Consider the following 27,843-nt stretch of genomic DNA (forward strand, 5'->3'; position numbering starts at 1 on the left):
CAAAATCTCAGAAGTTGTTTTGTAGATAGACAAACTAATCTGAAAGTTTATATATAAAGACAAATGACACAGAATGGACAGCACAATACTAAAGAATAAAGTCAGAGGACTGACACTATCCAACCACAAGACACACTGCAAAGCTCTGTTAACTGAGATGCTGTGGTACCGATGGAAGAACAGGCAAGCAGATGGTGGAACAGAACAGAAGCCACATAAATACAGTCAGATGATCACTGACAAGGAGCAAGGGCAATTCAACTAGTCTTTCTACAAATGGCGCTGGAACTGAACATTCACAAAGTAAAAAATAAATCTCAACCTTACAAAAAATGAATTCAAAATGTACCAAAGAAATGTAAAAACTACAGACTTTCTAGAATATAACAAAGGTGAAAAATACAGGCAATGTATGGTTAAGTGATGATGTTTTAAATCTAATATCAAAGTATGATTCATCAAAGGATAAAAAGGCTTGGAATTCATTAAAATTAAAAACTACTGCTCCATGAAAGACATTACTGAGAATGAAAACTGAAACCACATAGAAGAAAACATTTGCAAACTATTTGGTGAGGATGTACATCCAGAATACACAAAGAACTAACATAATCAGATACTGAAACATTTTTAAAGTGCTGAAAGAAAACTGTCAATCTTGTACCTTATCTCACCAAAATAATATTTTAGAACTGAAAGAAAAATAGACATTTTTACCCAAAGGAAAACTAAGAATAAGTCCCATTAGTAAACCCACTTTAAAGAAAATGCTCATGGAAGTTCTGTATATACGAAGTGAAAAGAGAGCATACGTGAAGTCTTAGAATGCTTGGAATGAACTAATAACAACAATGGCAAGGACCCAGGTGAATAAAACTGTCCTTAGCTTTCAGGTTCAGAAGAATATATGAGTATTGAGGGCCACTGTTGTGGTGCCACTGGAATCCTGTACCTGTATCAGAGCACCAGGTTCAAGTCCCAACTGCTCTACTTCTGAAGCAACTCCTTGCTAATGTACTTGGGAAATCAGCAGACAATGGCCCAAATGCTTGGGCCCCTGCCACCTATACAGGAGGGCAGGATTTAGTGACTGGCTCCTGGCTTCATCCTGGCTCAGACTCAGACACTGGGCCATTTGGAGAATGAGCCAGCAGACAGAAAGTTCTCTTTCTCTCATTCTCTATCACTCTGCCTTTCAAATAAATAAATCTTTATACACATATAAAAAAAGGCTACCGAGAGCAAAATGCAACTGACCAAATTTTTGTTGTACGTAACTGCAATATATGACAACTACCATCATCATCATGGAGTGTTAAAAACCTATAGTTTTTTTTTTTTTTTTTTTTTTTTGACAGGCAGAGTGGACAGTGAGAGAGAGACAGAGAGAAAGGTCTTCCTTTGCCTTTGGTTCACCCTCCAATGGCCGCCGCGGCTGGCGCGCTGCGGCTGGCGCACCACGCTGATCCGACGGCAGGAGCCAGGTACTTCTCCTGGTCTCCCATGGGGTGCAGGGCCCAAGTACTTGGGCCATCCTCCACTGCACTCCCTGGCCACAGCAGAGAGCTGGCCTGGAAGAGGGGCAACCGGGACAGAATCCGGCGCCCTGACCGGGACTAGAACCCAGTGTGCCGGCGCCGCAAGGCAGAGGATTAGCATAGTGAGCTGCAGCGCCGGCCAAAAACCTATAATTCAAATGCAACTATATTTTAATTTGAATTGAGAGGAACACAATTCTAAACAGTTTCTGTTTGGTACATGTGTCTCTAAAGCAAACATTAAAAAACTAAGAAACAGTCAAAAATATAATAAATTCTGAAATCTGAAAAATTTTCAAATAATTCAGAAGAGGTGGTAAGAAGACAAAAACAAAGTAATGAAAAACAGCATTGACACACCTAATGAAAAAGAAAATTAGAGGCAAGTATTTAGCCTGTGTCCCACAAAGGAGTATCTGGGTTTTAATAACCAGCTCTGGCTCCTGACTATAGCTTCCTGTTCATGTAGACTTTGTGAGGTAAAAGTAACTGAATCCCTATTGTCACGTTGGAGTTCTGAATTTACTGAACCAACAAAGGCAAGGTAACCAAAATTAAACAACGGAAGCCTTTCTTACTTGAGCTTCCTGAACTTTCTGAAGCTCTGACTGAAAGTCTTCCCCATTTCCATTGTCCTCATCAGTATCACTGCAAACTCCACAAAAAAATGTGGGTGGAAGCTTTAAGGTATCTGCTTTTGCTTTCTCTTCAACTGTTGGTTTCTTCTCCCAAACAATAACACATTCTTTCTCAGGATCTGAAACATACATACAACACAAACAGAAGAAAACATTTAGGATGAAATTCGATTATTCCACAACAGCTGTCCTCAATGTAATATAAATCACAGTAAAAAGACCTATGCATGAGTCAGGATTGTGCCACAGCAGATTGGACTGCTTGCAACACTGATATCCCATACTAGAATGCCATTCAAATTATTGGAATCCTGGCTGCTCCATTTCCAATCCTGCTCTGTGCTAATGTGCCTAGAAAATCAGCAGCAGAGGGCCCATTTGGGAGACCAGGATGGAGTTCCTGGCTCCTGGCCTCAGCCTGGCTATTGGGCCCATTTGGGGAGTTAAGCGGAAGAACAATCCTGCTCTCTGTCTTCTCCCTTTCTCTCTAATACTCTGCCTTTCAAATAAATATTTTAAAAAATGACCTGTGGGGCCAGCACTGTGGCACAGTGGGTAAAGCTTCTGCCTGCAGTGCCAGCATCCCATATGGGCAGCAGTTTGATACCTGGCTGCTCCACTTCCAATCCAGCTCTCTGCTATGGCCTGGGAAAGCAGTAAAGGATAAACTAACCCCTTGGGCCCTGCACCTGTGCGGAAGACCCAGAAGAAGCTCCCGGCTCCTGATGCCCGATTGGTGCAGCTCCAACCATTGCTGCCAATTAGGGAGTGAACCAGAGGATGGAGCCTCTCTATGTAACTTTGACTTTCAAATAAATAAATAAATATTTAAAAAAGAAAAAAAATTTTAATATTCTTATATATTTTCTTATTTGAAAGAATGAGAGAGAGAGAGAAAGAGAGAGAGAGAGAATCTTCCATACACTGGTTCACTGCCAAAATGGCTCCCATATGGGTACAGGAGCCCAAGCACTTGGGCTTTCTTCTGCTGTTCTCCCAAGTGCTTTAGCAGGGAGTAGGATCAGAAGTGGAGCAGCCAGGATTCAAACCAGAGCCCATATGGGATGCTGGGGCTGCAGACAACAGCTTAACATGCTTTGCCACAAAGCAGCCTCAATAGATAAATCTTTAAAAAAAAAAAAAAAAAAAAACAAAAACAAAACACCAGCAACCTGTGATCACGGCCTCAATAAATACATCTTTTTTTTTTTTTAAGAAAGCTTTTATTTAATGAATACAGTTTTCATAGGTACAGCTTTAGGAATATAGTGGTTCTTCCCCCATCCCCACTCCCGTCCCACCTCCTGCTCCCTCTCCCATCCATCCCATTCTTCATTAAGATTCGTTTTTAATTAATTTTATATAGAAGACCAACTCTATACTAAGTAAAGATTTGAACTGTTTGCACCCCCCCCACACACAAAGTATAAAGTACTGTTTGAAAACAAGTTTTACAGTTAATTCTCATAGTACAACTCATTAAGGACAGAGGTCCTACATGGGGAGTAAGTACACAGTGCCTCCTGTTGTTGATCTAACAACTGACATCTTATTTATGATGTCAGTGACCACCCAAGGATCCTGACATGAGCTGCCAATGTTACAGAAGCCTTGAGTCCACAGACTGTCAGTATTTAGACAGGGCCATAAGCAAAGTGGAAGTTCTCTCCTCTCTTTCCACTGGGATCTCACTCACGGAGATCCTTCATGTAGAACATTTTTTGCCACAGTGTCTTGGCTTTCCGTGCCTGAAATGCTCTCATGGGTTTTTTAGCCAGATCCAAATGCCTTAATTTATGATTCTTAGGTCAGAGTGCTGTTGAGTGCATTTGTCATTCTATGAGTTTGCTGTGTGGCCTGCTTCCCATGTTAGAACATCCTCTCCTTTTTAATTCTATCTATTGTTATTACCAGACACTTGGTCTTATTTATGTGATCCCTTTGACACTTAATCCTATCTATATGATCAACTATATACTTAATATGATCACTTTAACACATTAAGATGGAATTAGTACCACCCAGCTTAAGGGATTTGGAGTCCCATGGCAAGTTTTTAGCTTTACCCTTAGGGGTAGGTCCAAGGGAATGTGTGCAGAACTGTATAGCTCCTTCCTCTCTTATTCCCACTCTTATTTTTTATTGGGATCTATTTTCACTTGACTTTATACCCTTATGATTAATTCTATGTTAAGAGTTCAACCAATGGTATTAAGTAGAAAAAATAATTAAAAAATAATAAACTGTTCCGACAGTCAAGACAAGGGCTGTTCAAGTCACTGGAAATAAGTAAATCTTAAAAAAAAAAAAAAAAAAAAAAAAAAAAAAAAAAAAAACAACCTGTGAATGCTAATGGAGAATAAAAACCACCAGGAAAACAATGTTTTACACCTAGTATAATTTTAAAATACTTTCAATCATCACAGTCATATAAGTAAAATTGATAATTACAGAAATGATTAGACTAAGCAGTTGCTTTTAAGTAGATTTGTTGAAAATATCACGGTAGTTCCTTATACTTAACATACCTGTTAGATTGTCTTCCAAGGGCTTACATTTTTCTGAGTCATCCAGATAGAGTTTTCCATTAAGTTTTCTGACAGCTGTTTCAAAATCTTCGTCTTAAAGTAAAATCGATTATATTTAATAATTTCTAGTAAGTCTGGGTCTTTTCCTAGTCTGCTATCTTCAATGTCACTCTCCCCATCTAAATAGCAGCCCATTTTACCAAGTCTACATCTCCTTCTGTCACAGCTTCTGCTCAGAATTTCCTCTGATTATGAACTGCTCTGTTATCACTTCTACATTTTCAAAGCTCCTGTCCCACAACCCAATCCACTGTCAATTTATCACGTTGAGGCTTGGCTGGGAATGTAGCTATCTAGCTTAAAAACTTTTAAATGGCACACAAAATTTTCTGTCATTGGAACCCTGTGTGCCCTTTCAATTCTCTTAAAAAATGCCTGCTCAGCATATGATAGCTGCCCCCAAAAAGTTGCTAGATGAATGCCATTCATTTGCTCGTTACATCTATTGACTATTTTCATACATCCCAACACTAAGTATCTACCTGTAAGGGTATCAGTGATGAGTTCTAAGAGGCAAGCTTTAAATAAATAAACCATACTGTCAATTACTAAGATTGGTGGGAACAGAAAACTTTCAAAATGACAAAGGATTTACCATCCTCCTCTTCTTCACTAACATAATCTGGTCTATTCTTATAGCAGAAGAAAGTTGGAGGAAGTTTAAGCTCCGCTGCAAGGGCTTTCTGGTCAGGAGTCGGGGTTAGTTCATACACAATGAGAACATCATCATCTGGAGGAAGATCTGCAGAATTTTTCTTCTCTTTTGCTATAACACAAGTTAAAAAAAAAAGATAAAGGTGTTAAGAATTAACATTAACATTCTAGCTGAAATGGAACCTAGTTGGGGATTAAAACAGCATACTGATAAAAACACACATGGCTCTGATGGCAGAGCTCTAAAATAATTAGAATTAGAATTCGCATCCTGATTCAGTGTTCTACCGAAAACCTCTAGTGACCACATCTATTTAAAATCAAAGAGGGCCAGCATTGTGGCACAGAGGGTAAAGCTGCTGCCTTGCGATGCCAGCATCCCATATGTGCGTCAGTTCTAGTCCAGGAAGCTCCGTTTCCAATCCAGCTCTGTGCTACTGTGCCTGGAAAAGCCCAATGGCGGCCCACGTGCCTGGGCCCCTGCCACTCATGAGAGAGACCTGAATGGAGTTCCTGGCTCCTGACATAGGCCTGGTCTGGACATTGGCTGCTGTGGGCATTTAGGGAATGAACTACTCTCCTCCTTCACCAGGCTATTTCTGTCACTCTTTCAAATTAAACAATCTTTAAAAAATTTCTCCCTCCCCAGTCCATCAATGAAAGGGCCAAAAAATGACAGGGAGAAAATCAATTCTGTATATAGTCTGTTGTGGTCTTCCTAGAAGAACAGAAGTATGCTGGCATGACCTAGTACTGGGAAGATGTTCTTTAGAGTTATACCATCCAATATCATAGCCTAACACATGTTAAACACTTGAAAGGTGGCAAACCTACAATGAAATATGCTGTAAGTGTAAACATACACACTACAGTCTGAAAACTTGGTATAAAAAAAAGAATGCTTAAAACATCTAACTTTCTATATAATTATAAGTGATGTTTTGGGCAAAATGGGTTAAATCAAATGTATTATTAAATTAATTTCATGTTTCCCTTTTCTTAACCTGTCCCCCCCCCCCCTTTATTTAATGTGGCTACTAGAAAATCTTAAATTGCATACACAGGTCACCTTTTATTTCTAATGGATGAACTGCTCTAGAAAACTAAAGCCCCTCCATTACAAAAACTTAGTAACAATTCTAGCTAATACAGAACACCATAAAATACAGATTCTTGTTCTGGTTCTGTTATTAGCTGGTAAAGATGTCTTGGGTAAATCAGACAAGCTTTCAAGACTTTGGTATCCTTATGTCTGAGGTCTTCAGTTCTAAGGTCTCAAGAAACTATGATCTTACCAGATTCAAACTGTCCTTTGGTAACCATAGTGGTAAATTCACTCTCAGGTCAGAGTCTTAACCTAGTATCCACAGAGACTGTGCACCACAAGTATATATTCAGTTTATAACGTCCACCTTTTTCACACAATTTCTTTCAGAATAAGAGATTCTGGGGGCCTGTGCTGTGGCGTAGCAGGTAAAGCCTTCGCCTGCAGCGCCGACATCCCATATTGCCATGGTTCATGTCCTGGCTTCTCCACTGCTGGATCAGTTAAAGATGGCCCAAGACCTTGGGCCCTTGCACCCGCATGGGAGACTCGGAAGAAGCGCCTGGCTCCTGGTTTCGGATTGGCCCCGCTCCGGCAGTTGCAGGCATTTGAGGAGTGAACCAGTGGATGCAAGATCGATCTCTCTCTCTCTCTCTCTGCCTCTCTGCTTTTCAAGTAAATAAATAAATTTTAATAAAAAAAAGGAATAAAAGATTCTAAGAACTACCTTCACTAGTAATAACTGGTATATTCTGAAATGGAAGGCCCCAGAAATCAGACTGCCCTTTATCACTGTACTGTTTGGCATGCTCAAATTGTGTTATCAGACACTGATGGTGAGCTCATTTCTCCAACCTTGCTCTTGAAGATCTGCAACAGATCCCACTTTCAATTGCTCCACTCTAGCAGCACCATTGTACTTTTGCAAGCCATCAGTGCTACATACAAAACATACAAGCTATACAATGATGGCGCTTAAAATACGGTCTATTTTCAAATACAGCTGACAAAAAAAGAGAGCCCTACAGAGTGCACTGTTTCATATTGTAAGCATGCTGCTGCCACAAGGTTTGAATACGGGCAGACATTAGTGGCTAAAGACAAAGGTTAGGCAAAACATAATCTTCATTTACCAGAGTTGAAATAATAAAGCAATAAAGGACAACACAGCAAAAAAACAATGGGTAAGGAGAAAACATGAATCCAAGTAAATCTTTTAAAAACAGCAGTAAAGGGTACCACATCATCAGTCAAAAGATACTCTACGTAAACTGGCATTCTCAAACATGCATGTTGTTAAGTACTGAATCATACACAGCCACAACCACTTTACTAAGGACTACCAGCTGCTCGCCATCTCATACTGGAGAATACTGTTTCTATACCTCCACTCTCAGGCTGTGAGGAAGGGGTGCTGGTCCAAAAAGCCATTGGATTAGATTTAAAAAGGCTAAAATTAAATCCTAGAAAATAAAGAGCATTCATTTTTGAACATTTTGGGAAACAAATAGGATTTTAAAATATAAAAAGACAGTCTCTCAATTGATATTCATCTAGTTGTCTTAATCTATTCATCTAACATAGTGGTTCTATTTTTTTGCTTACTTAATAAAAGGTGTAAAAAATGGTGGTAAGACTAACCCATATGTGAATTTCTGAAAAACATAATGCTTTTTGAGTGCTAATAATAAATTGGAGAATGAACACTTTACAAAGGCTCAGTTAACACTCATGAATCAAGTACAGGGCTCTTTAAGCTGTTTGGGGTTCTTTCACTCTACCGTATATGCTATCAATATCTTCTAATTATTGAAATCGCTAGCAAATAAACAACATCTGCTGCTGTGTGAATACTCATGGGTGAACCTGAGGTAAAAAATCAGAAATATTTTTTGGGTTTACAAAGCAATGTTTACAATCCAACTATGAATAACAGTACTATTCTACAGAGAGTCTACATAAAGAACATTAAAAGAAAAAAACTGCTTAACTCTAAAAACTAAGCACTTACCCTTTTCTGGTGTTTTAAAGATGTAACTGGTTGAGGCTTCTTCCTTTGGAAAGGAAGCCAAGAGATTTCTGGCTTTGCCATCTGAAGGATGTTTGAGATCAGAGCTCTTCGACAGTTCAGACTTGGCAGGTTCCAGTTCTCTTTCAGATCCACTCTGGACTACTGAACTAGTTTCACTGTTGTTATTTTTCAAAGGTGCATTAAAACTAAATCCAAACAAAGACCCAGTGGCTGAACTGTTGCCGAATGCAAATGGCTTTGATTTTTCACTACTAAAGATGCTTTTAACGGACTCTGAACCAAACACAAATTTGGGAGGAGAAACCACTGCTTTTGTTGTTGTTTCAGTTGTGCTAGACCCTTCTCCAACTTCGGAAGTTGTGTCTGCTACGTCATCACCCTGAATTAAATCCGTCCTTTCTCGTGTGGTTTCTTCTAACACAGCTACAGCAATTTTGCCACATGGTGACTCTCTAGGAGTGCTTGACCGAGAAACGTGCGGTGTTATCAAAGAATCCTTTTCTTGGGCTACTTTTGCTTCATCAAAAATTTTCTTAAATGAGTCTGCAACATCTTGTAGTTTAAAACGCACAGCTAAATGTTCTATTTTTCTTTCTCCGTCTGCAAAATCACAAGCAGTCCACACCCATACTCTTTCTGTCCCTTTCATATTTTGCAGTGTCATATCTGGTGTTATTCTGTGGTTGGCACAAAGTTTTAATACCTGGTCCCTTCTCATCACTATACGAACTTGCTTATTATCATAATTCTGTAAAATCTTTATATCACCAATGCCCCTTTCTTTCCACTGACCAACATCCTTATCATATCTATAGAGTTTTGCTCTGTGACTAAAAACTACTTGCTCATTTTCCTCACCACTGGATACTTCTACTAGGTCAGGTAAAGGTACAACAGGTTCAAAGTACTGGCCATCTCGCTCTTCTTCTTGAGTCACATCAGATTCTTCATCAGTACCAACTGAAGTCCCACTCTGATTCAACTTGGCAGGAGACTTAGATGGACTCAAAGCAGACTTGAAACTGAAGTTGAATCCTGTTGTTGACTCACCAAAGCGGAAAAGATTTTTCCTCACAGGGCTGCTTGCCAATGGAGAAGCATGTACTGAACTGCTACTTACACTATCATCTAAAGCATCTTCCCTTAAATCATAGTTGTCCCACTCTAACGTGGGCCCCGTGTTTTCAGGATTTGGCTTGATTGTTGTATCTGAAGCATTGGCCGACCCTGCGTCGGAACTCTTACTCTCTTCATCACTGACTTTTGTCTGATCATTTGTCAAAAACGTTTTGAAATCTTTCAGTCCACTCTTCATTTCTTCAGCTCGCTGTATTAACTTAGCAGCTCTGCCAGTATCTACAAGTTTATGGGGAGTCTGAAGTGGTATATCTAACAGAAGTCGCTGGCATTCCTCAAACTTCTGCTTGAATTCTTCAGCCAGCTCTGGTGTTTTAAATTTTGCTGCCAGCTGTTCTAGTTTGGCATCACCATCAGAGAAATCACTAGCCAACCACATCCACGCTCTATCTGATCCAGAGAGAGGCTTCAGGTTCATTGTAGTTGTTATCCAATGATTAGCGCACACTTTTAGGACTTGTTCTCTTCGCATCAGCATTCTTAGTTTTCCATTCACCTCATTTTTGAGAATTTTTAAATTGCCTAAGCCCCGTTCTTTCCACTGACTTATCTCAGCATCAAACCTAAACAGTTTCACCCGCTGTGAATACAGAACTTTTTCATCTTCTTCTCCTGTTACAAGTTCTACTTTTTCAGGCATCTGAACTACTGGCTCAAAATGAATGTCATCATTTTCCTCAGTCTTATAGGCATCATCATCTTTCTCAAGATCAGCAGAAGTGTTGGTTCTATCAGCAATTTTACCACTCTGTGATGAGAATAATTTTTCTCCAGCACCCGAAAATCCCTTGAAATTGGGGTCTTTTTTGCCAAACTGAAATCCTTCTCCTGAAGTTGACTTTGCAAGATCTGCAAAGGTAAAAGTGCTACTTTTTTGACCAAAGATCACACCACTACCATTCTTTTGGCTACTAGCATCCTGTGCCTGGAAACCAGTGTCATTTTCAGGGTGTTTCTCATTCCTCTCTTGATTTCCCTGTTCCTGAATACCAAATTTAAAGCCATCAGCAGACACAGGAATTGAAAAACTAAACCCTTCTTTTGTTGACTTGGATTCTGTATTAGAAGAACCCTGAAATGTAAATGACGGTGCATTTTCTGGATCTGCATGTCCAAACTTAAACCCTTGCTCTGCCGTACTGCCAAATTTAAAAGCTTTTTCTGAAAAGTTACTTTTGAATCCTGTCTCTACCTGACTTGCAGAAGAGTCACTTAACTTTGTTTTGGAGCCCAATGTGAAAGCTGAGGGAGTTTCTGCAATGGGCTTATGAGTTGATTTAGAGGCACCACAAGCCACGCATTTTAAGGAAGAACCTTCATTTTGTACAAGGCAAACACTACAATCCCACTGTCCTTCCTTCTTGGGGAACAGTCCTTCCAGTCCAGTCTTTGGAGCCTTGCTCGTCTCTGCAGAGGCAGATGCTGGAACAGCAGAAGTAGGCTGGTTCTGCGGGTTTGGACTCTGACAAGCAATACATTGGGTAGCAGTCTCTTCATTTCTTACTAAGCACAAACTGCAGTCCCACTGTCCTTCCTTCTTGGCGAATATCCCCTCAAATCCGCTCTTAGGAGCCTTGCTCGTCTCTGAAGTACCAAACTGGAAAGAGGCAGGGGCTGCAGCAGCAGCAGGTGGGCCTGGTTTAGCTGGATTCTGACAGGCAATGCATTTTGTAGCATCTGGTTCATTTCGCACCAAGCAGACATTGCAGTCCCACTGTCCTTCCTTCTCGGCAAAAACATCCTCAAATCCGCTCTTTGGTGCTTTACTTGTCTCTGAAGTACCAAACTGGAAAGAGGCAGGAGCTGCAACAGCAGAGGCAGGTAGACTCTGTTTTCTTGGATTCTCACAGGCAATGCATTTTGCAGCGCTCCCTTCATTCCGCACTAAGCACAAACTGCAATCCCACTGTCCTTCCTTCATAGAGAACACAGACCTGAAGTCACTATTGACAGACTTAGGAAGATCTCCCTGGCCAAATTTAAAGGAAGCCTGATGAACAAATGAAGACCCAGTTTTGTTAGCAGATTTTGTACTTTGGCATGCACTGCACTTAGATACAGTAGGTTCATTCCTTACTAAACAAACACTACAGTCCCAATAACCTTCTTTCACTGGAGCCACTGAGGCAAATCTATCCTGAGCATTCGCTGGGCCAGTTTTAGGAGCAGGAACTGTTTCAACTAATGGTGGGCCAAGGAGCTCTTTACTACTTGGGTTTAGATTTTGGCATGATACACATTTCTTCACAGTTGCAGCATTTTTCAAGGAGCAGCTGTTACAGCCCCACCAAGACCCTTCTTTCTTTCCAACTTGAAATTCAAAATTCATGTTTCCAGCATCAGATTTACAAATATCCTTGTTGTCATGACTTGTGGAGTCTTTTACAGTTCTGATAGTCTCATTTGGTGCTGTTGCTAAGTTAGTTCCTGAGGCTTTTAAAATGCTCTGGGCCTCTTCAAACTTGCACTTAAAAAGCGCTGCCTCCTCAGGAGTTTTGAATCTAATAGCCAGCTGTTCTGGTTTCGGCGACTCATCTGCATAATCAAGGGCGTGCCATACAAAAGATTTGTCTGATCCAGCATTTGGTGTCAATTTCATATCTGGACTAATGTAATGATTTGCACAGATTTTCAATACTTGCTCTCGCCTCATCAGAAGACGAATTTTACCAGATGTCTTATGCCTCAGTATTTTTACATTGCCAATCCCACGTTCCTTCCATTCTTTGGATTCTCCATCAAAGCGGAATAATTTTGCACGATTACAGAAGAATTCTTCTTCATCTTCCTCACCAGTCTTCACTTCGATTTTATCAGGAAGAGGGACCACGGGCTCAAAGTGCGGGCCATCCTCATCCTCATCTCCATGGGCACTGCCTGCGTCTGTGTCATGGTTCTTGCTCGCCAGCTCTGGAGCAGGTGTCCCGAACACTGACTTCCCTGGTCCATGGAAAGTAAACATGTCATCACTTCGACGGAACCCTGAATTCTTTTGCTGATTTGGCCCCATGTTTTCTGTAAATGAGATTCCAGACATATTTTTGCTTCCAAAATTGAATGTATTCCGAGGCCCGATGGTCTGACTAGGAATTGGCTTTGGACCACTATAGCACTCTCCTTGTAAAGGTTTATCTGAAGTCAGGAGACCTAAAAGCCTTTCACTACTACCATAAGGTGCAGAAGGGGGTTGCGTCATAACCTGAGGTGAGGAAAATGTGAAGTCACCATCATTTGACTTGAAATTCGAGTTAAACTTAAAAGGAGGTGGTTGTGTTGTATGTGCGGGTGTTGTCAATGACGGCCTTATTCCTTCACCTGGCACAGGCTGAACAAAACTTGTTTTTCCAAATTCTATAACCTTAGATTCGGCAGATCTTGAAGCATGATTTGCCACTGGAGGTGGTTTTGTGAAATATCCTGGTTCTGGCAAGGATGGGTTTGTGTTTGGCTGCTGAACACTGTAATTAAAATAATCATCACCCCTGGGTGACATAATTCCTGTTGCAGGAGACTCGAAACGCAATGGAGGACCATACATGTCCTGAGAGAACATACAAGCAGATGAGCTTTGCACTGGTGGTGTGTGCATCTGTGAATACGCGTAAATATGCTGTTGGGGTGGAAGCCTATTCATGCCATAAACCGGACCCTAAAAGAAAAAAAGTTAAAATGTTTTACAGATTGTATTAAAAACTATAAATAGCTAGATACAAACCAACTATCACAAACCTCAAACTTGAGTACTATCAGTTGAAAGAAATATCATTAGGGTACAAAGTACATCATTAAGAGAAGACAGCATTATTACTCAGTACATAACAAAAATCAACAAATGACACCATCTTAAAAAATCTACCTCTACAATAAATTCAAAGAGCAAATATGTTCCTTACTAAATAATTTATTAAAAAATACTAACACTACTGATGCTGCTGATGATGAACATTATAACATTTAGTAAACATGTACTAACATGGCAATTTAGGCACAGCTCTAAGCATTTTAGATATATCTTAATATTCTCAAAAACTATGAATTAAAAGACTTATGCTCATTTTACACAAGGCAACTGATACACAAAGAGGTTAAGAAACTTGTGAATGGTCAAAGTAAAGAGAAAATCAAGGGTCTACATGCTATCAACCCTCAAAGCCCACACATTCAACTACTGCTGCAATATTGTCTTAATATTTATATTAGGCCTAGAAGTACTTACCATACAGTGTTTTAAAAAGAACATTCTAATCTTATTTCTATCAAAACAGAATGGTCAAGAACCCAAAACTATCACCATTCTAATTAAAATATTCTAAATGTTCAAATTTATTTTAACACAAAATAAGGTTACTAAAAAGTATAACTTCTGCATTAATATCTTTATATTCAGCAACATATAAATTTAAGAACTGAACCTGAATTTATTCCTTTAAAGGAATAACTCAATTAAAAAGGTGATATTTATAAATTATATAAATTATTCCTCGGTTACCTTTGTGGGAGTAACATTAGCTGCTGGTCTGAGGAGATACTGGGAATTGTATGCTGGTGACTGACTATAATATACTGAAGGACCAGTAGTTGAAACTAAAAAAGGGGGGGAAAAGGAAAGAAAACACTGTTATACAGTTAGCCCTATCTATACAAGAACTATAAATACAAAAGCAATAGAAATCAGAGAAAGCGTTAATAACTACAAAGGGTTTTTAATTATGCACATCAAAATACACCATAACAATAATTATCAAATGCAAACTAGGAAAAAAATTGCTAAATATGAAATGAGGAATAAGAGGATGGCAGTGCAATGGTCAAGAACACCTAACAAGCATCAAAAAAGGAACCGAAAGAGTAGTTGGTCGATTTCTAATAACTATCAGCAGAATGTAAAAGCACATCATGCTCAACTCAGAAACACTGGAAATACACTAGTCACAGATAAAAAGTCAAAGAACCAAAATTATCTCAAAGGCCACGTTTTTGACGTGTGCCTTGAAAATCTGCAGAATGATGAGGTAGGCAGCTTTTGCTACATTCAAGCTACTGCTGAAAACATTAAGGTGAAAATCACCTAATAAATTACGGAAGAGATCTCACAAGTAACACAAATTGTTGCTTAAAAAAAAAAAAAAGGAGGACAAAAGGGAGGAGAGGGGAGTAAGGAGAAGGAAGAAGGGATGGAGGTGGAGAAAGAAGAAAGAGAATACTTATGATTTAATAACAATCTGCTTCATCTGTTTTCTGACAGTTTTACTAGGAAACCAAGCAACTAGAAGACATTTATATTGTACCAGTCATTGCTTGATTTGTTTTTTATCAGTTTCCAGAAAACAAAATAACCTCCAGTTCTTTTTATGTCTGGATATGGAACAAGAAATAGAAATTGTGACCCAAAAGGTGCCACATAACTAACCCTGGAAAGCATTAATGACCTAGAAAAGCCTAACCAGAAGCCCAAATTTAAATTTGGAAACCTAATTAGAATTGTGTAGTGACTGGAAACACTAGGCTAAACATATGAAAGCCAAGAATTCTTAAATCTCAAGTTTAAGTAGGGACTGTAACAGTGACCAGTAAAGTAATTCTTACCAGTGGGGAGAGGGGAGATGAAAAGCTTATTATTAAGCTACAAAAAATATTTTCATGGAAAGAAGCACCACATGAATAAATACAGGAAAGAAAAATAAAAAGCTATGAAGTGTGAAACAGTTTAGTATAAATTATTTAAAAACTGATACCACTTTTCTGCTTGCAAATTCAATCATTTCTATAAACTGATACATAGTCAACACTAGAAAGAGTGTAATAGCAATACCATATATAGTGGTAAAAGCATAAACTGAATTTTTAAAATATCCTACAACCACAGAAATGTATCCACAGCATTATTCATACTAGCATATACAAGGGAACAGAACTTGCAATGCTTCCACATAATGGCATAACACTTTAATAGTATTTCCAAGGAATATTTAATTTAAAAAATGTCCAGAAATGAATGTAGCTTTTTCAAAACAAGCTAACTCACCTACCATGAAATAGTAACAAGGTAACAATCTCATAAAAAATACTATATGTATAAAAAGAGGAAGAACTAGAAAAGAATGCTCCAAAACAGTAATAGGGCTTCTACGTAATAGAAAGGCTATTACTTTGTCCTTTTTTTCACGCTCAATACTTCTGAGTATTTGTTACAGCCTTATTAATCTTTGTGTTTTAATCATTAAAAAATTTTAGAAAAAAGTAGAGAGAGTACACTCTGAGGGAAGAGTTTGGGAGAAAACTCCAGAGGAAATGCTATGCAGGGACACTGTGGATCTACATGGAGGGTGTGGACATGTACAACTCAGGATCCCAGCTGAGATCCGCAGCATCAGCTTTGGAGAGTGAGATAAGACCAGAATGCAGCAGTCCAAGCCATTGGTGATAAAGCCTGGCTTGAATCTAGCTTGGAGTCCTGAAGGAGACAGTGTACCTGCCAACCTAGAGGGAAAAAAAAAAGGAGGGGAGCACATTTCTCTCCCTGACCAGCCAGCACTGGCATCCTGTAACAAGCCGAAAGAGGGTGGGCACCATTTTGAACATACGTGCCAGCAACTAGCTGAGAGGAGAGGCCCGAGTCTGGCTGGGAGGACTGATGTGGGCTGGGTGCTAGTGACTGTGGGAGCCTTGTGTGCTGGGACTGTGAAATCACTGTGGCTGTGTGGGAGGGTGCAGGGTGTGGCTGGGTCTTTGGGTAGTCACTGTGGGCGGGTCCACATGCTCAGGGCTTCCCGAGTCCCTGGTGAGGGTAATTGCTGGAGGATCCATGCTCACACTGAAAACTCTCCTCTGATTTAAAACAAAGAGAGAAGAGATTTACCACACTCTACTTGGGTGTCACCTTGGACTCCTTTCACCCTGGAGCACTAAACTGAGCTCACTAGCTACACCCAGCACTCACCTCTGGGTATTTACTGAAAGAGCAAACACTCCACTAAGCCACAGAGGCACAGACCAAAGATAAAAGCCATCACGCGGGGGGGGGGATTCAACAATTGTCTATACAAATTCCTAAAAATAAATGCAGCTATTTAAGAAGCAAGAATAAAGTACACAACATGATACTTCCAAGGAACCATAACACTTTAATATAAGAATGTGAAGATGAAGAGACTGATGAAATGCTGGAAATAGAATTAAAAAAAAAAAAAACTGATCGTAGGATTACTTAGAGATAATCAGAAGCAAATCCACAAATAAAATCCATACATCACATGAATGAAAATTTTTCCATGAAATTGAGATTTTAAAGAGAAATCAAGGGCTGGTGCTATGGCATAGTAGGTTAAGCCTCCACCTGAGGCGCTGGAATCCCATATAGACACCCATTCTAGTTCCAGCATCACCTCTTCCAATCCAGCTCTGTGCTATGGCCTGGGAAAGCAGTAAGTGGCCCAAATCCTTGGGTCCCTGCACCTGTGTGGGAGACCTGGAAGAAGCTCCTGGCTGTTGTGTTAGAAGACCTATCTCTAGAAATTTTAGTCAGACCAATAAAAAATTAGAGAACTAAAAAACAGTGTTGGATATCTATGGGATGCTATCAAACAACCCAATATACAGGTCCTAGGAGTTCCTGAAGGTGTGGAAAGAGAATGGATTAGATGGCCTTTTTAGTGAAATAATTATAGAAAACTTCTCTAATTTGGAGAAACAAAGGGAAGTCCAAGTACAGGAAGCACACAGAACTCCTAATAGACATGACTGGAAAAGATCTTCACCACGACACATTGTAGTCAAACTCTCCACAGTAAATGATAATGAAAAGATTCTAAAGTGTGTACGAGAGAAATGCCAGATTACTTTCAGAGGATCTCCAGTTAGACTCACAGCTGTCTTCTCACCAAAACCCTAGAGGCTAGGAGAGAATAGAGAGATATATTCCAAGTCTTAAGAGGAAAAAAACTATCAACCCAGAATACTGTACCCCACAAAGCTCTCATTTCTGAATGAAGATGAAATAAACACCTTCCATAACAAACAGAAATTGACAGAATTCATACCACTTGTTCAGCCGTATGAAAGATGCTAAAGGATATGCTACACACAGAAACACAGAAACATGGTCATCACTATGAAAGAAGGGGAAAGCAGAAAATTTCCCAGTAAAAGCACAAAGGAAATCCAAAGTAAACAACAGTAATATTTATGGAAAAATGGCAGGGCCAAATTGTTACTTTTTTTTTTTTTTTTTGACAGGCAGAGTTAGTGAGGGAGACAGAGAGAAAGGTCATCCTTCCATTGGTTTACCACCCAGATGGCTGCTACAGCCGGCACGCTGCGCCAATCTGAAGCCAGGAGCCAGGTGCTTCCTCCTGGTCTCCCATGTGGGTGCAGGGCCCAAACACTTCGGCCATCCTCCACTGCCCTCCTGGGCCACAACAGAGCTGGACTGGAAGAGGAGCAACCAGGACAGAATCCGGCGCCCCAACCGGGACTAGAACCCAGGGTGCCGGTGCCACAGGCAGAGGATTAGCCTAGTGAGCCACAGCACCGGCCCAAATTGTTACTTATCAATGATCACCTTGAATGTAAATGGTCTCAACTCTCCAGTTAAAAGATACAGGCTGGCTGAATGGATTAAAAAACAAAACCTATATATATTTGTGGCCTACAAGAAACACATCTCACTAACAAAAATTACACAGGCTCAGAGTGAAAGGATGGAAAAAGATATTCCATACTAACAGAAACCAGAAAATAGTTGGTGGAGTCATCCTAATATCAGACAAAATAGACTTGAACACAAAAACTGTTAAGAGACAAAGAAGGGCACTATGAAATGAGTAAGGGGTCAATTCAACTGCAAGATGTGGCTATAATGTATATGCACCTAATTACAGGGCAGCTGGCTATTTAAAAGAAATGTTAATGAATCTATAAGGAGACACAGACTCCAATACAGTAGCAATGGGGGACTTCAATACCCTACTTTCAGCAATGGACCAATCAACCAGGCAAAAATCAGCAAGGAAACAAGAATTAATCGACACTATAGACGAAAGGGATCTAACAGGTATCTACAGAACTTTTCAACCTACAGTTGCAGAATAAACATTCTTCTCACCAGTGCATGGAATTTTCTCTAGGATAGACCACATGGCAGACCATAAAAACATGAAATCCTGTCATTTGCAACAAAATGGAAAGCATCATACTTTGTGAAATAAGCCAGTCCAGAAACAGATACCATATGTTCTCCCTGATCTGTGATAACTAAAGGAACACCTAAAAGGTAATCTATAGAAGTGAAAATGACACTTTGAACAGCCCTTGATTCGACTGTTGAGAAACAGGTTTTTCTTTATACTATTTGTTGAACTCTTTACATAGTATAGAGTTAATCTTACATGAATAAAGTTAATTGAAAATAGATCTTAGTAAAAAATAAGAATGGGAATAGAAGGAGGAAGGGTGCAGTGCGGATGGGAAGGAGGGTACAATGGGAAGAATCACTATGTTCCTACAGTTGTATTTACAAAATGCATGAAGTCTGTATACCTTAAATAAAATGCTTCTGAGAAATATAGTTTTTTTTTTAAAAGACAAGGGCTGGCCAGCGCCATAGCTCAATAGGCTAATCCTCCGCCTTGAGGCACCAGCACACCGGGTTCTAGTCCTGGTTGGGGCGCTGGATTCTGTCCCGGTTGCCCCTCTTCCAGGCCAGCTCTCTGCTGTGGCCAGGGAGTGCAGTGGAGGATGGCCCAAGTCCTTGGGCCCTGCACCCCATGGGAGACCAGGAGAAGCACCTGGCTCCTGCCTTTGGATCAGCGCCACTGGAGGGTGAACCAACGGCAAAAAGGAAGACCTTGCTCTCTGTCTCTCTCACTGTCCATTCTGCCTGTCAAAAAAAAAAAAAAAAAAAAAAAAAAGACAAGGACCATTTTGATATATTTTTATTCCTATTTAGAAAAAGAAGTCTATGAACACGGGAGAAGAATCAGGGAACCTGGTCTCTCTCAGTGCTATAAGTGACTTGTGAACACTGTCAACAAGTCATTTGAAATCTACACTGCTGTCAACTGTAAAATGAGGATGTATGCTTTTACACATGAAAGCCACAGCAAGAATAAAGTGAGGCAATGTAAAAATGCTCAATTCACAAGCGCGTATCACCAAAAGCCCTTTTAGCCTGCACAAAGAAGAAATGGAAATTGTGATCTCAAGAAGTGCTCAGTTACTGACCATACCCAGTACTAAAAAAGCCATGGAAAAGGCTAGCCAGTGTCTTTATCCTACCTATACACACTCTACTCAATGCACAACTGTATCATCCTAAATGTTTCCTGGGTTACAAACAATTAGAGATCGTTTCTCAGCCTTTTGGCTAAGTGTAAAAACAATTAGAAAAAAATACACACTACTACAGGTTGCATTTCCCTTATCTTAAATGCACACATTATTTTGGATTCTGGAATAAGTGCATAATATGTGCATAATGAGATATCTTGGGAATGAGACCCAAGTCTACACACATAATTCATTTATGTCGCATATGCACCTTTTACACATTGTCTGAAGGTGATTTTACATAGTATTTTTAGTATACCTGCATGCATTCTGACTGTAACCTGTCACATCAGATTTAAACACATGAGATTTTAAACACATTTCACCTGTAAAACTGGGATTAACTATCTCTTGAGTTACTATGATTACATACACAAACTTCTGCAAATAACTAACTCATAGCAAGTTAAGTGTTTACTGTACATAAAGAATAAATGCTTACTACACATCCATACCGACTTGTATGCACACAAATGCTCACAGTAATTATGTGAGAGAAGTATTTTCACATTTCAAAAGTTAACTACACAGCTTGTAGATGATACAGCAAAAACTTAAAAACCCACTATGATCTAACTCAAAACTCCTGTTCCCTCGATATATAGTCATATTTCACAATTAATATTACCAGCCTCTCTGTACAGGCTCAAAGTAATTCCCTGAAAGTTTAAGTTCTTAATTAGTAATTAGGCATCTCTTAGGGCATGACTCTAAAGGGTAACATTTTTCAATTTAAGGAGGGATCTCTTCAGACTCTGCTCATCTGACATGTCATTAAAGGGTTCTTTAAGCCTTCTATACAAGTCATCAGACAGAGCTTATTTTCTTTATGCTCATAAAGATCAATACCAAGAGCAGCTTTTTAAACAACATATAAGCAGACATATTGCCATGTATAACAACAAACACACATAAACAAGTCAATGAATTGAAAGAGAAGGAAGTTAAGTACTTTTATCAACCTGGGATTATCCAATTGCCTGCTCACCTGTTAATGGAGCCCCATGAAAAGTCTGTGATCCCTGGTATCCATCAGGCACTGAGTCTGGTCCATAATTCTCTGTGGGCCAACGATGAGGGGATGCCGAGTTACTGCTATTTAGTTTTAATTCCTGCATTTCTTTCTATTGGAAGAAAATAATTTTAAACAATTATACCAAAAACAGAGCTGGGGAAAACTTAACAAAATATTTTAAAATTTAATACTTGATGAGTGTGAGCATTTGGCCTAGTGGGTAAGAAAGACCCCACGGTCGGCGCCGCGGCTCACTAGGCTAATCCTCCGCCTTGCAGCACCGGCACACCGGGTTCTAGTCCCGGTCGGGGCGCCGGATTCTGTCCCGGTTGCCCCTCTTCCAGGCCAGCTCTCTGCTGTGGCCCGGGAGTGCAGTGGAGGATGGCCCAAGTGCTTGGGCCCTGCACCCCATGGGAGACCAGGAGAAGCACCTGGCTCCTGGCTTCGGATCAGCGCGGTGCGCCGGCCGCAGCGCACCAGCCGCGGTAGCCATTGGAGGGTGAACCAATGGCAAAGGAAGACCTTTCTCTCTGTCTCTCTCTCTCTCACTGTCCACTCTGCCTGTCAAAAAAAAGAAAAGAAAAGAAAAAAAAAAGACCCCACAACAGATTGCTCGGGTTGTACTTCCTACTTCTGATTCCAGCTTCCAGACAACACAGACCTTCAATAGGCAGCAGGTGATGATAGCTCAAGTGACTACATTCCTTACCATTCATGTGGGACCTAGATTGAGTCCGCAGGCTCAGGCTTCCCACTCAACCCAGTTCTAGCCACTGCAGGTATTAATGGAGTAAACCAGAAACAGGAAGCTCTGTCTCTCCCTAATGTGTGCTTCTCTGTCTCTCAAATAAAACAAGAAGGAAAAAAAAAGCCAAACTTGCATGTGTTTTTTTTTTATTAAATATTTATTTATTTGAGAGGCAGAGTTAGAGAGAGAGAGTTAGAGAGAGAGAGAGATAGCTTCCATTCACTGATTTACTCCCAAATGACTGGAGCCAGGGGCTTCATCTGGGTCTCCTTTCCAGGCCATCAGCAGGGAGCTGGATCAGAAATGGAGTAGCTGGGACTCAAAGTGGCGCCCACATGGGATGCTCGTACCATAGGTGGAGACTTAACCTACTATGCCACAGTGCTGGCCACTTGATGATGTCTTTTAAGAGATTCTTCTTTCCAGTGAAACCTGAGTATCAGATGCTATTTTAAGAACATGATCCTTCATATGCTGAAATTTACCTGTTCCCATTCTTTCATATTTTTAAAAATAAAATGGTTACTTATTTATATGAAAGGCAGAGATACAGAGAGAGAAGGACAGAGAGAAATCTTCCATCCACTGGTTCACTCCCCAGATGGCCAGAATGACTAGGGCTGGGTCGGCTGAAGCCAGGAGCCAGATGCCAGGAGCTTCTTCTGGGTCCCCCAAGTGAATGCAGGAGCCCAGGGACTTGGACCATCCTCTACTGTTTTCCTAGGTCCATTAGCAGGGAGAACTGGATCAGAAATGGAGCAGCCAGGACTCAAACTGGCACCCATAAGGGATGCTGGTGCTGCAAGCCATGGTTTAACCATTGTGTCATAGTGCTGACCCCCATTCTTTCATTCTTAGTACCACTGTCTTTATTCATTCATGCAAACTCTAACCTAAATAGCCTACTAAATGATTTCATCTCCATTTTCAACTTACACTTGCCTAACACAAGCGTGATTTTTTAAGTTTTTATTTATGGCGCCGGAGCTGCGGCGTAGTGTGTAAAGTCGCCGCCTGCAGTGCCAGCATCCCATATGGGCGCCAGTTCTAGTCCTCGCTGCTCCATTTCCAAACCAACTCTTTGCTGTGGCCTGGGAAAGCAGGAGAAGATGGTGCCAAGTTCTTGGGCTCCTGGCTCTGGATCAGCGCAGCTCCACTGCATCCAACTGGGGAGTGAACCAGTGGATGGAAGACCTCTCTCTAATCTCTCTGCCTCTCCTTCTCTCTCTGTGTAACTCTAACTTTCAAATAAATAAATAAATATTTTAAAAGATTTTATTTATTTATTGAGAAGCAGAGTTAGACAGAGAAAGGTCTTCCATTGTGTTGGTTCACTCCTCAAATGGCAGCAACAACTGGAGCGGAGCTGATCCAAAGCCAGGTGCCAGGAGCCTCTTCCGGGTCTCCCACATGGGTGCAGGGACCCAAGGACTTGGGCCATCTTCCACTGCTTTCCCAGGCCATAAGCAGAGAGCTGGATCAGAAGAGGAGCAGCCAGGACTTGAACCAGTGTCCATATGGGATGCTGGCACCCTAGCCGGAGGCTTAGCCTACTATGCCACAGTGCTGGCCCCCTTCATTAAACTTCTTAAAGTTCAGCTCCAGCGGAACCCCCTGAACTCCCATGCTCAAAAACACAAGACTAAGACCAGCACTGTGGCACAGAGCATGAAACTGCTGCCTGCAATGCTGGCATCCCATATGGGCACTGGATGGAATCCTGGCTAACGTACCTAAGAAAGTAGCAGAAGATGGCCCTAATCCTTGAGACCCTGTATCCATGTGGTACTACTTCATTGTAGGCAAGTGTAGGTTGGAAATGGAGCTGATATCATTTAGGAGGCTATTTAGGTTAGATCAGCATGAACAAATTAAGGCAGTGGTACTAAGAATGGAAGAATGGGTGGGTGGGCAGCGCCATGGCACAACGGTTAAATCACTGCCTGCATCTGGGACCCCCAGATGGAGTTCCAGGCTCCCAGCTTTGGCCTGGCCCAGATCCAGCCATTGCAATCATTTGGGGAGTGAATCCGCAGACGGAAGATCTCTCTCTCTCTCCCCCCCTCCCTTCCTCCTTTCTGTAACTCTGCCTTTCAAATAAATATGTATCTCTTAAGGAAAAAAAATCTTTAAAAAAAAAAAAAAAACAATAAATTTCTGGCTACTACACTCTTTAGTCAATGTTGACTACTTAACATTCCAAAGCACCTCTAGATACTAGCTTTTCATTTATCCATATATTAAAAAAAGAACTTAAATATACTTAGGCACTAAAAAGAAACAAAGAAATGATAAATGTTTGAGGAGAGAGATATGTTGACCCTCACTGATTCCAAAATGTATTCCTAACACTGCTCTACTTCCTAGACAACACAGCAGGTACACTGCTTTCTAGTTGTGTGGCTATCTGATCCTCTACTACTTAACAGACAACTAAATGGTAATACCATACCCAATCCCCCTATCTACAAAATGTTCCTGTAAAAAACATCCTTTAGGGCTGGTGCTGTGGTGCAGCAGGTTAAAGCCAAGCCTGCAGTGCTGGCATCCCTGCTAATGAAAACTATTAAGAAGGTAAAAGACTTTTTGATGCTTAGATCATTTTCAATTCCTAACTATAGGTTTGATACACATCTCACCAAAAGTCAATCTGGGCCGGCGCTGTGGCTCACTAGGCTAATCCTCCGCCTGCGGCGCCGGCACACAGGGTTCTAGTCCCGGTCAGGGCGCTGGATTCTGTCCCAGTTGCCCCTCTTCCAGGCCAGCTCTCTGCTGTGGCCTGGGAGTGCAGTGGAGGATGGCCCAGGTGCTTGGGCCCTGCACCCCATGGGAGACCAGGAGAAGCACCTGGCTCCTGGCTTCGGATCAGTGCACTGCGCTGGCTGCAGCGCGCCAGCCGTGGTGGCCATAGGAGAGTGAACCAACGGCAAAAGGAAGACCTTTCTCTCTGTCTCTCCCTCTCACTGTCCACTCTGCCTGTCAAAAAAACAAAACAAAACAAAACAAAACAAAAAAAGTCAATCTGAGAATCAATTAACAGAGCAAGATAATTAGTATATGTCGATAATTCAATCCAAACACTTAAGAAATCTCTTCTGTGCCAAGAACCATATCATGTTTTAGACAAGACACTATCTTTGAAGAACCCAGTCTGTGGAACAGATGCACTTGTAAGTGATTTCAAAACCATGCTAAGGGTTAAGACACAGGTATATAACACACAGGATGATTCTATGGTAATCACAGAAGGGGAACTTTGGACCAGTTTTAGAGAAAAGGGAGGGAGGGGTCAAGGGAACAATCTTTGAATAAGGAGTACAGTGAAAGGAATCAAGTCATTTACCTTAATGTCCTCTACTTGTTGGCAGATCATTTTCAGTAAGGAATTTTGATCTTCTGCCCATCGAGGTGGTGTTTTGGGAGAATACTTGAAAAAAAATTTCCAATAACAAGAGTATTTAAAATATCCACAAAAGAAATATATGCCACTATGGTATAATTCATTTTAATTCATTTACTTCTGACCTACCTTGTAACTTTTACTAGGTGACAGAGAATATAAGGTGGGAGATGGTGTAGAATGTTTTATTTCTGAATCTGTATTTCGCAAAGAACCATTTTTACAAAGAGGACCTCCTTCGCTGTAGTCTTCAAGTTCCTGCATGACTGAATTCAGCATCTCTTTTACAGACTCTAGGGGCACAGGCAACTAAAAACAAAACGCACTGATCAAGGTCTTCGATTTGCAAAACTACCAAAGAACGAACTGTAAAATGATTACAAGGACTTTATCTTAAAAATTAACTCAGTTTTCTCATTTTCGTGAAATAAGAACTTCATACTTTATGTAAAAACATTTTCTTTTTTTAAAGATTTAATTATTTGACAGTCAGTTACAGAGAGAGAGGGAGAGACACAGAAAGATCTTCCATCCGCTGGTTCCCTCCCCAGATAGCTGTAACAGCTAGGGATGGGCCAGGCTGAAGTCAGAGGAGTTTTATCCAGGTCTCCCACATGGGTAGCAAGGGCCCAAGCACTTGGATTCTGCTTTTTTAGGCATGTTCACATGGAGCTAGATTGGAAGTAAAGTAGCCAAGACTCGAACTGGTGCCCATATGGGATGCCGGTGTTACAGGTGGCAGCCTTACATACTATGCCACAATGCCGGCCCCAAGAACTTCACAGTTGATACAAGTAATGGCAAGGGAGAGGGCAGCGACTGGTGTAGTAGTTAAGACATCACTTGGACACCTCTCTTCTGTACCTGAGTGCCTGGGGCCTCAGGTCTACACTCTGCCCTGATTCTAGTTTCCTGATAATATGTACCCCAGGGAGTAACTGGTGACGGTTCAAGTAACTGGATCCCTGTTATTCACGTCGGAGACTCAGTCTGAGATCCCATCCTCTTACTTTGGCTTGGTTCAGCCTTGGCTGTCAAAGGCATTTGGGCAGTGAACCAATGAATGGGGTGTGTCTATCTTTTTGTCTTCAAATAAATGAAATTAAAATAATAATAATAAATGTGAAAGTGTTGTATAATCTGAAGTTTCTGACTCTAAAGTCCATGCTGCTTCTATTACTTCTGTTAGCCTTAATAATAGAGAAATGTTAACTTCATAAATTGTACAAGTATATAAACTAAGTTACTGATGTTTTCTAACTGGTTTTGGATGGCGAAGAAATAAAGATGATCGAATGTACCAGAAATCCTAATCTAAGAGTAGCAAAACAAATTAACCAACAAAATACTCAGAAGGTAGGATGAATACATCTCAAACTGTTGTCAGGTAGAAAACAAGACAGCCCACAGCAGATGAGAAGAAATCCTCTGAAGTTGTCAACAACTTTCACTTTCAGCAAAATTCATTAAAAACTAGCCCTGAAGCTGCAATGTTTGCTTTGATTACATTACCAAGATAACAAAATCAATGACATCCTATAAGTTTTTCTAATTCTACAAGTACTTTGCTAAGAATAAATATGTAGATTCCCAAGTTTAAAAAAAAAAAAAAGACCAAAATGAAAAAGCAAAGTAAAACAACCAAAGCAAAGCAAATTAAGAATTTATATTCCTTCCATGTCCAAATGACAAGATACTTTTTTTGAAATTATCAAAATACAAAACCAAGGCAAAAGAAACTGATCACCCAGTCACTAATAAATAGTACAGACAACAATCTGCAACTTACTTTTCGGGCCACTGAAAGATCTGAATCACTGTCATCTAAAATCTTTATTAGGTAGTCCCTGGTCTTTCTCAGATAATTTTTGCATTCTTCTTGTTCTTCGGGAGAAAGGGCGTCATTTTCAATGTCTTCTGCTTTCCTGTGAAAAATCTATGCAAAGAGTGCTTTTATGAAACAAATGTTTCATTTTTTTTAAAGGTTTATTTTTTGAAAGACAGTAAGAGAGAGAAAGACAGACAGAAGTCTTCCACTTGCTGGTTCACTCCACAAATGGCTACAACAACAGCAGGAGCTGGGTCAATCTGAAGCCAGGACCTAGAAGCTTCTTCTGGGTCTCCGACACGAGTGCAGGGACCCAACCACTTGGGCCATCTTCTACTGCTTTCCCAGGCCATCAGCAGGGAGCTGGATGGGAAGTGGAACAGCCAGGACTCACACTGGCACCCATATGGGATGCCAGCACTGCAAGTGGAGGCTTAACTTACTATGCCACAACGTTGGCCCCAAAACAAATGTTACTAAAACAAAAACCCTTAATACAAGTAAAGCATCTACTTACCTGTGCAAGATTCCAGTAAGAAACAACGTTTTTTATTGATTCAAAAGCAGACAGAGCATCTTCAACATTTCCATTAACTGCATCCAATATAGCAAAAGTTATATGTGCATCCTCTTCATATTCACCAATTTCAGATGCCTAAACACATTGAATAGTTTTTAGTCAAACTGCTTCTACTTGGAGTATCAAATCCAAATGGTTTTCCAAAGATTTTACATTAATCTAATGAAATTAGTATCTTTTTTACACTTTACTGTCATAGGTTATTTGTGACTGGATTTTAAAAGTAAGTCTACTATTAAATAACAAGGCAATTAATTAAAGTAGTTTACATTTCAATTTCTTTGTTTATGAACTGGAAATACACAACTCCAGTC

General features: G+C 40.4%; 1 protein-coding gene across 3 annotated transcripts in view; it reads right to left on the minus strand.

Moving 5' to 3' along the window:
- LOC100338469 (E3 SUMO-protein ligase RanBP2) overlaps positions 1 to 27,843 on the minus strand; it is a 72,545-nt gene that overhangs the window by 10,813 nt on the left and 33,889 nt on the right. For 2 of the 3 annotated variants that reach the window (XM_051834522.2, XM_051834532.2), the window contains exons 14-24: positions 27,467 to 27,604; positions 26,911 to 27,057; positions 25,251 to 25,430; positions 25,065 to 25,148; positions 20,947 to 21,082; positions 14,122 to 14,216; positions 8,475 to 13,281; positions 7,849 to 7,926; positions 5,360 to 5,530; positions 4,705 to 4,797; positions 2,117 to 2,295 (exon numbers count right to left, since the gene is read on the minus strand). In XM_051834522.2, the coding sequence (XP_051690482.2) occupies positions 2,117 to 2,295; positions 4,705 to 4,797; positions 5,360 to 5,530; positions 7,849 to 7,926; positions 8,475 to 13,281; positions 14,122 to 14,216; positions 20,947 to 21,082; positions 25,065 to 25,148; positions 25,251 to 25,430; positions 26,911 to 27,057; positions 27,467 to 27,604 (6,108 nt within the window). The remainder of the gene's footprint in view (positions 1 to 2,116; positions 2,296 to 4,704; positions 4,798 to 5,359; positions 5,531 to 7,848; positions 7,927 to 8,474; positions 13,282 to 14,121; positions 14,217 to 20,946; positions 21,083 to 25,064; positions 25,149 to 25,250; positions 25,431 to 26,910; positions 27,058 to 27,466; positions 27,605 to 27,843) is intronic. The other variant, XM_051834527.2, reaches the window with a different exon arrangement.

Source organism: Oryctolagus cuniculus, chromosome 2 (assembly GCF_964237555.1).
Source record: "Oryctolagus cuniculus chromosome 2, mOryCun1.1, whole genome shotgun sequence".
Lineage (NCBI taxonomy): Eukaryota > Metazoa > Chordata > Mammalia > Lagomorpha > Leporidae > Oryctolagus > Oryctolagus cuniculus.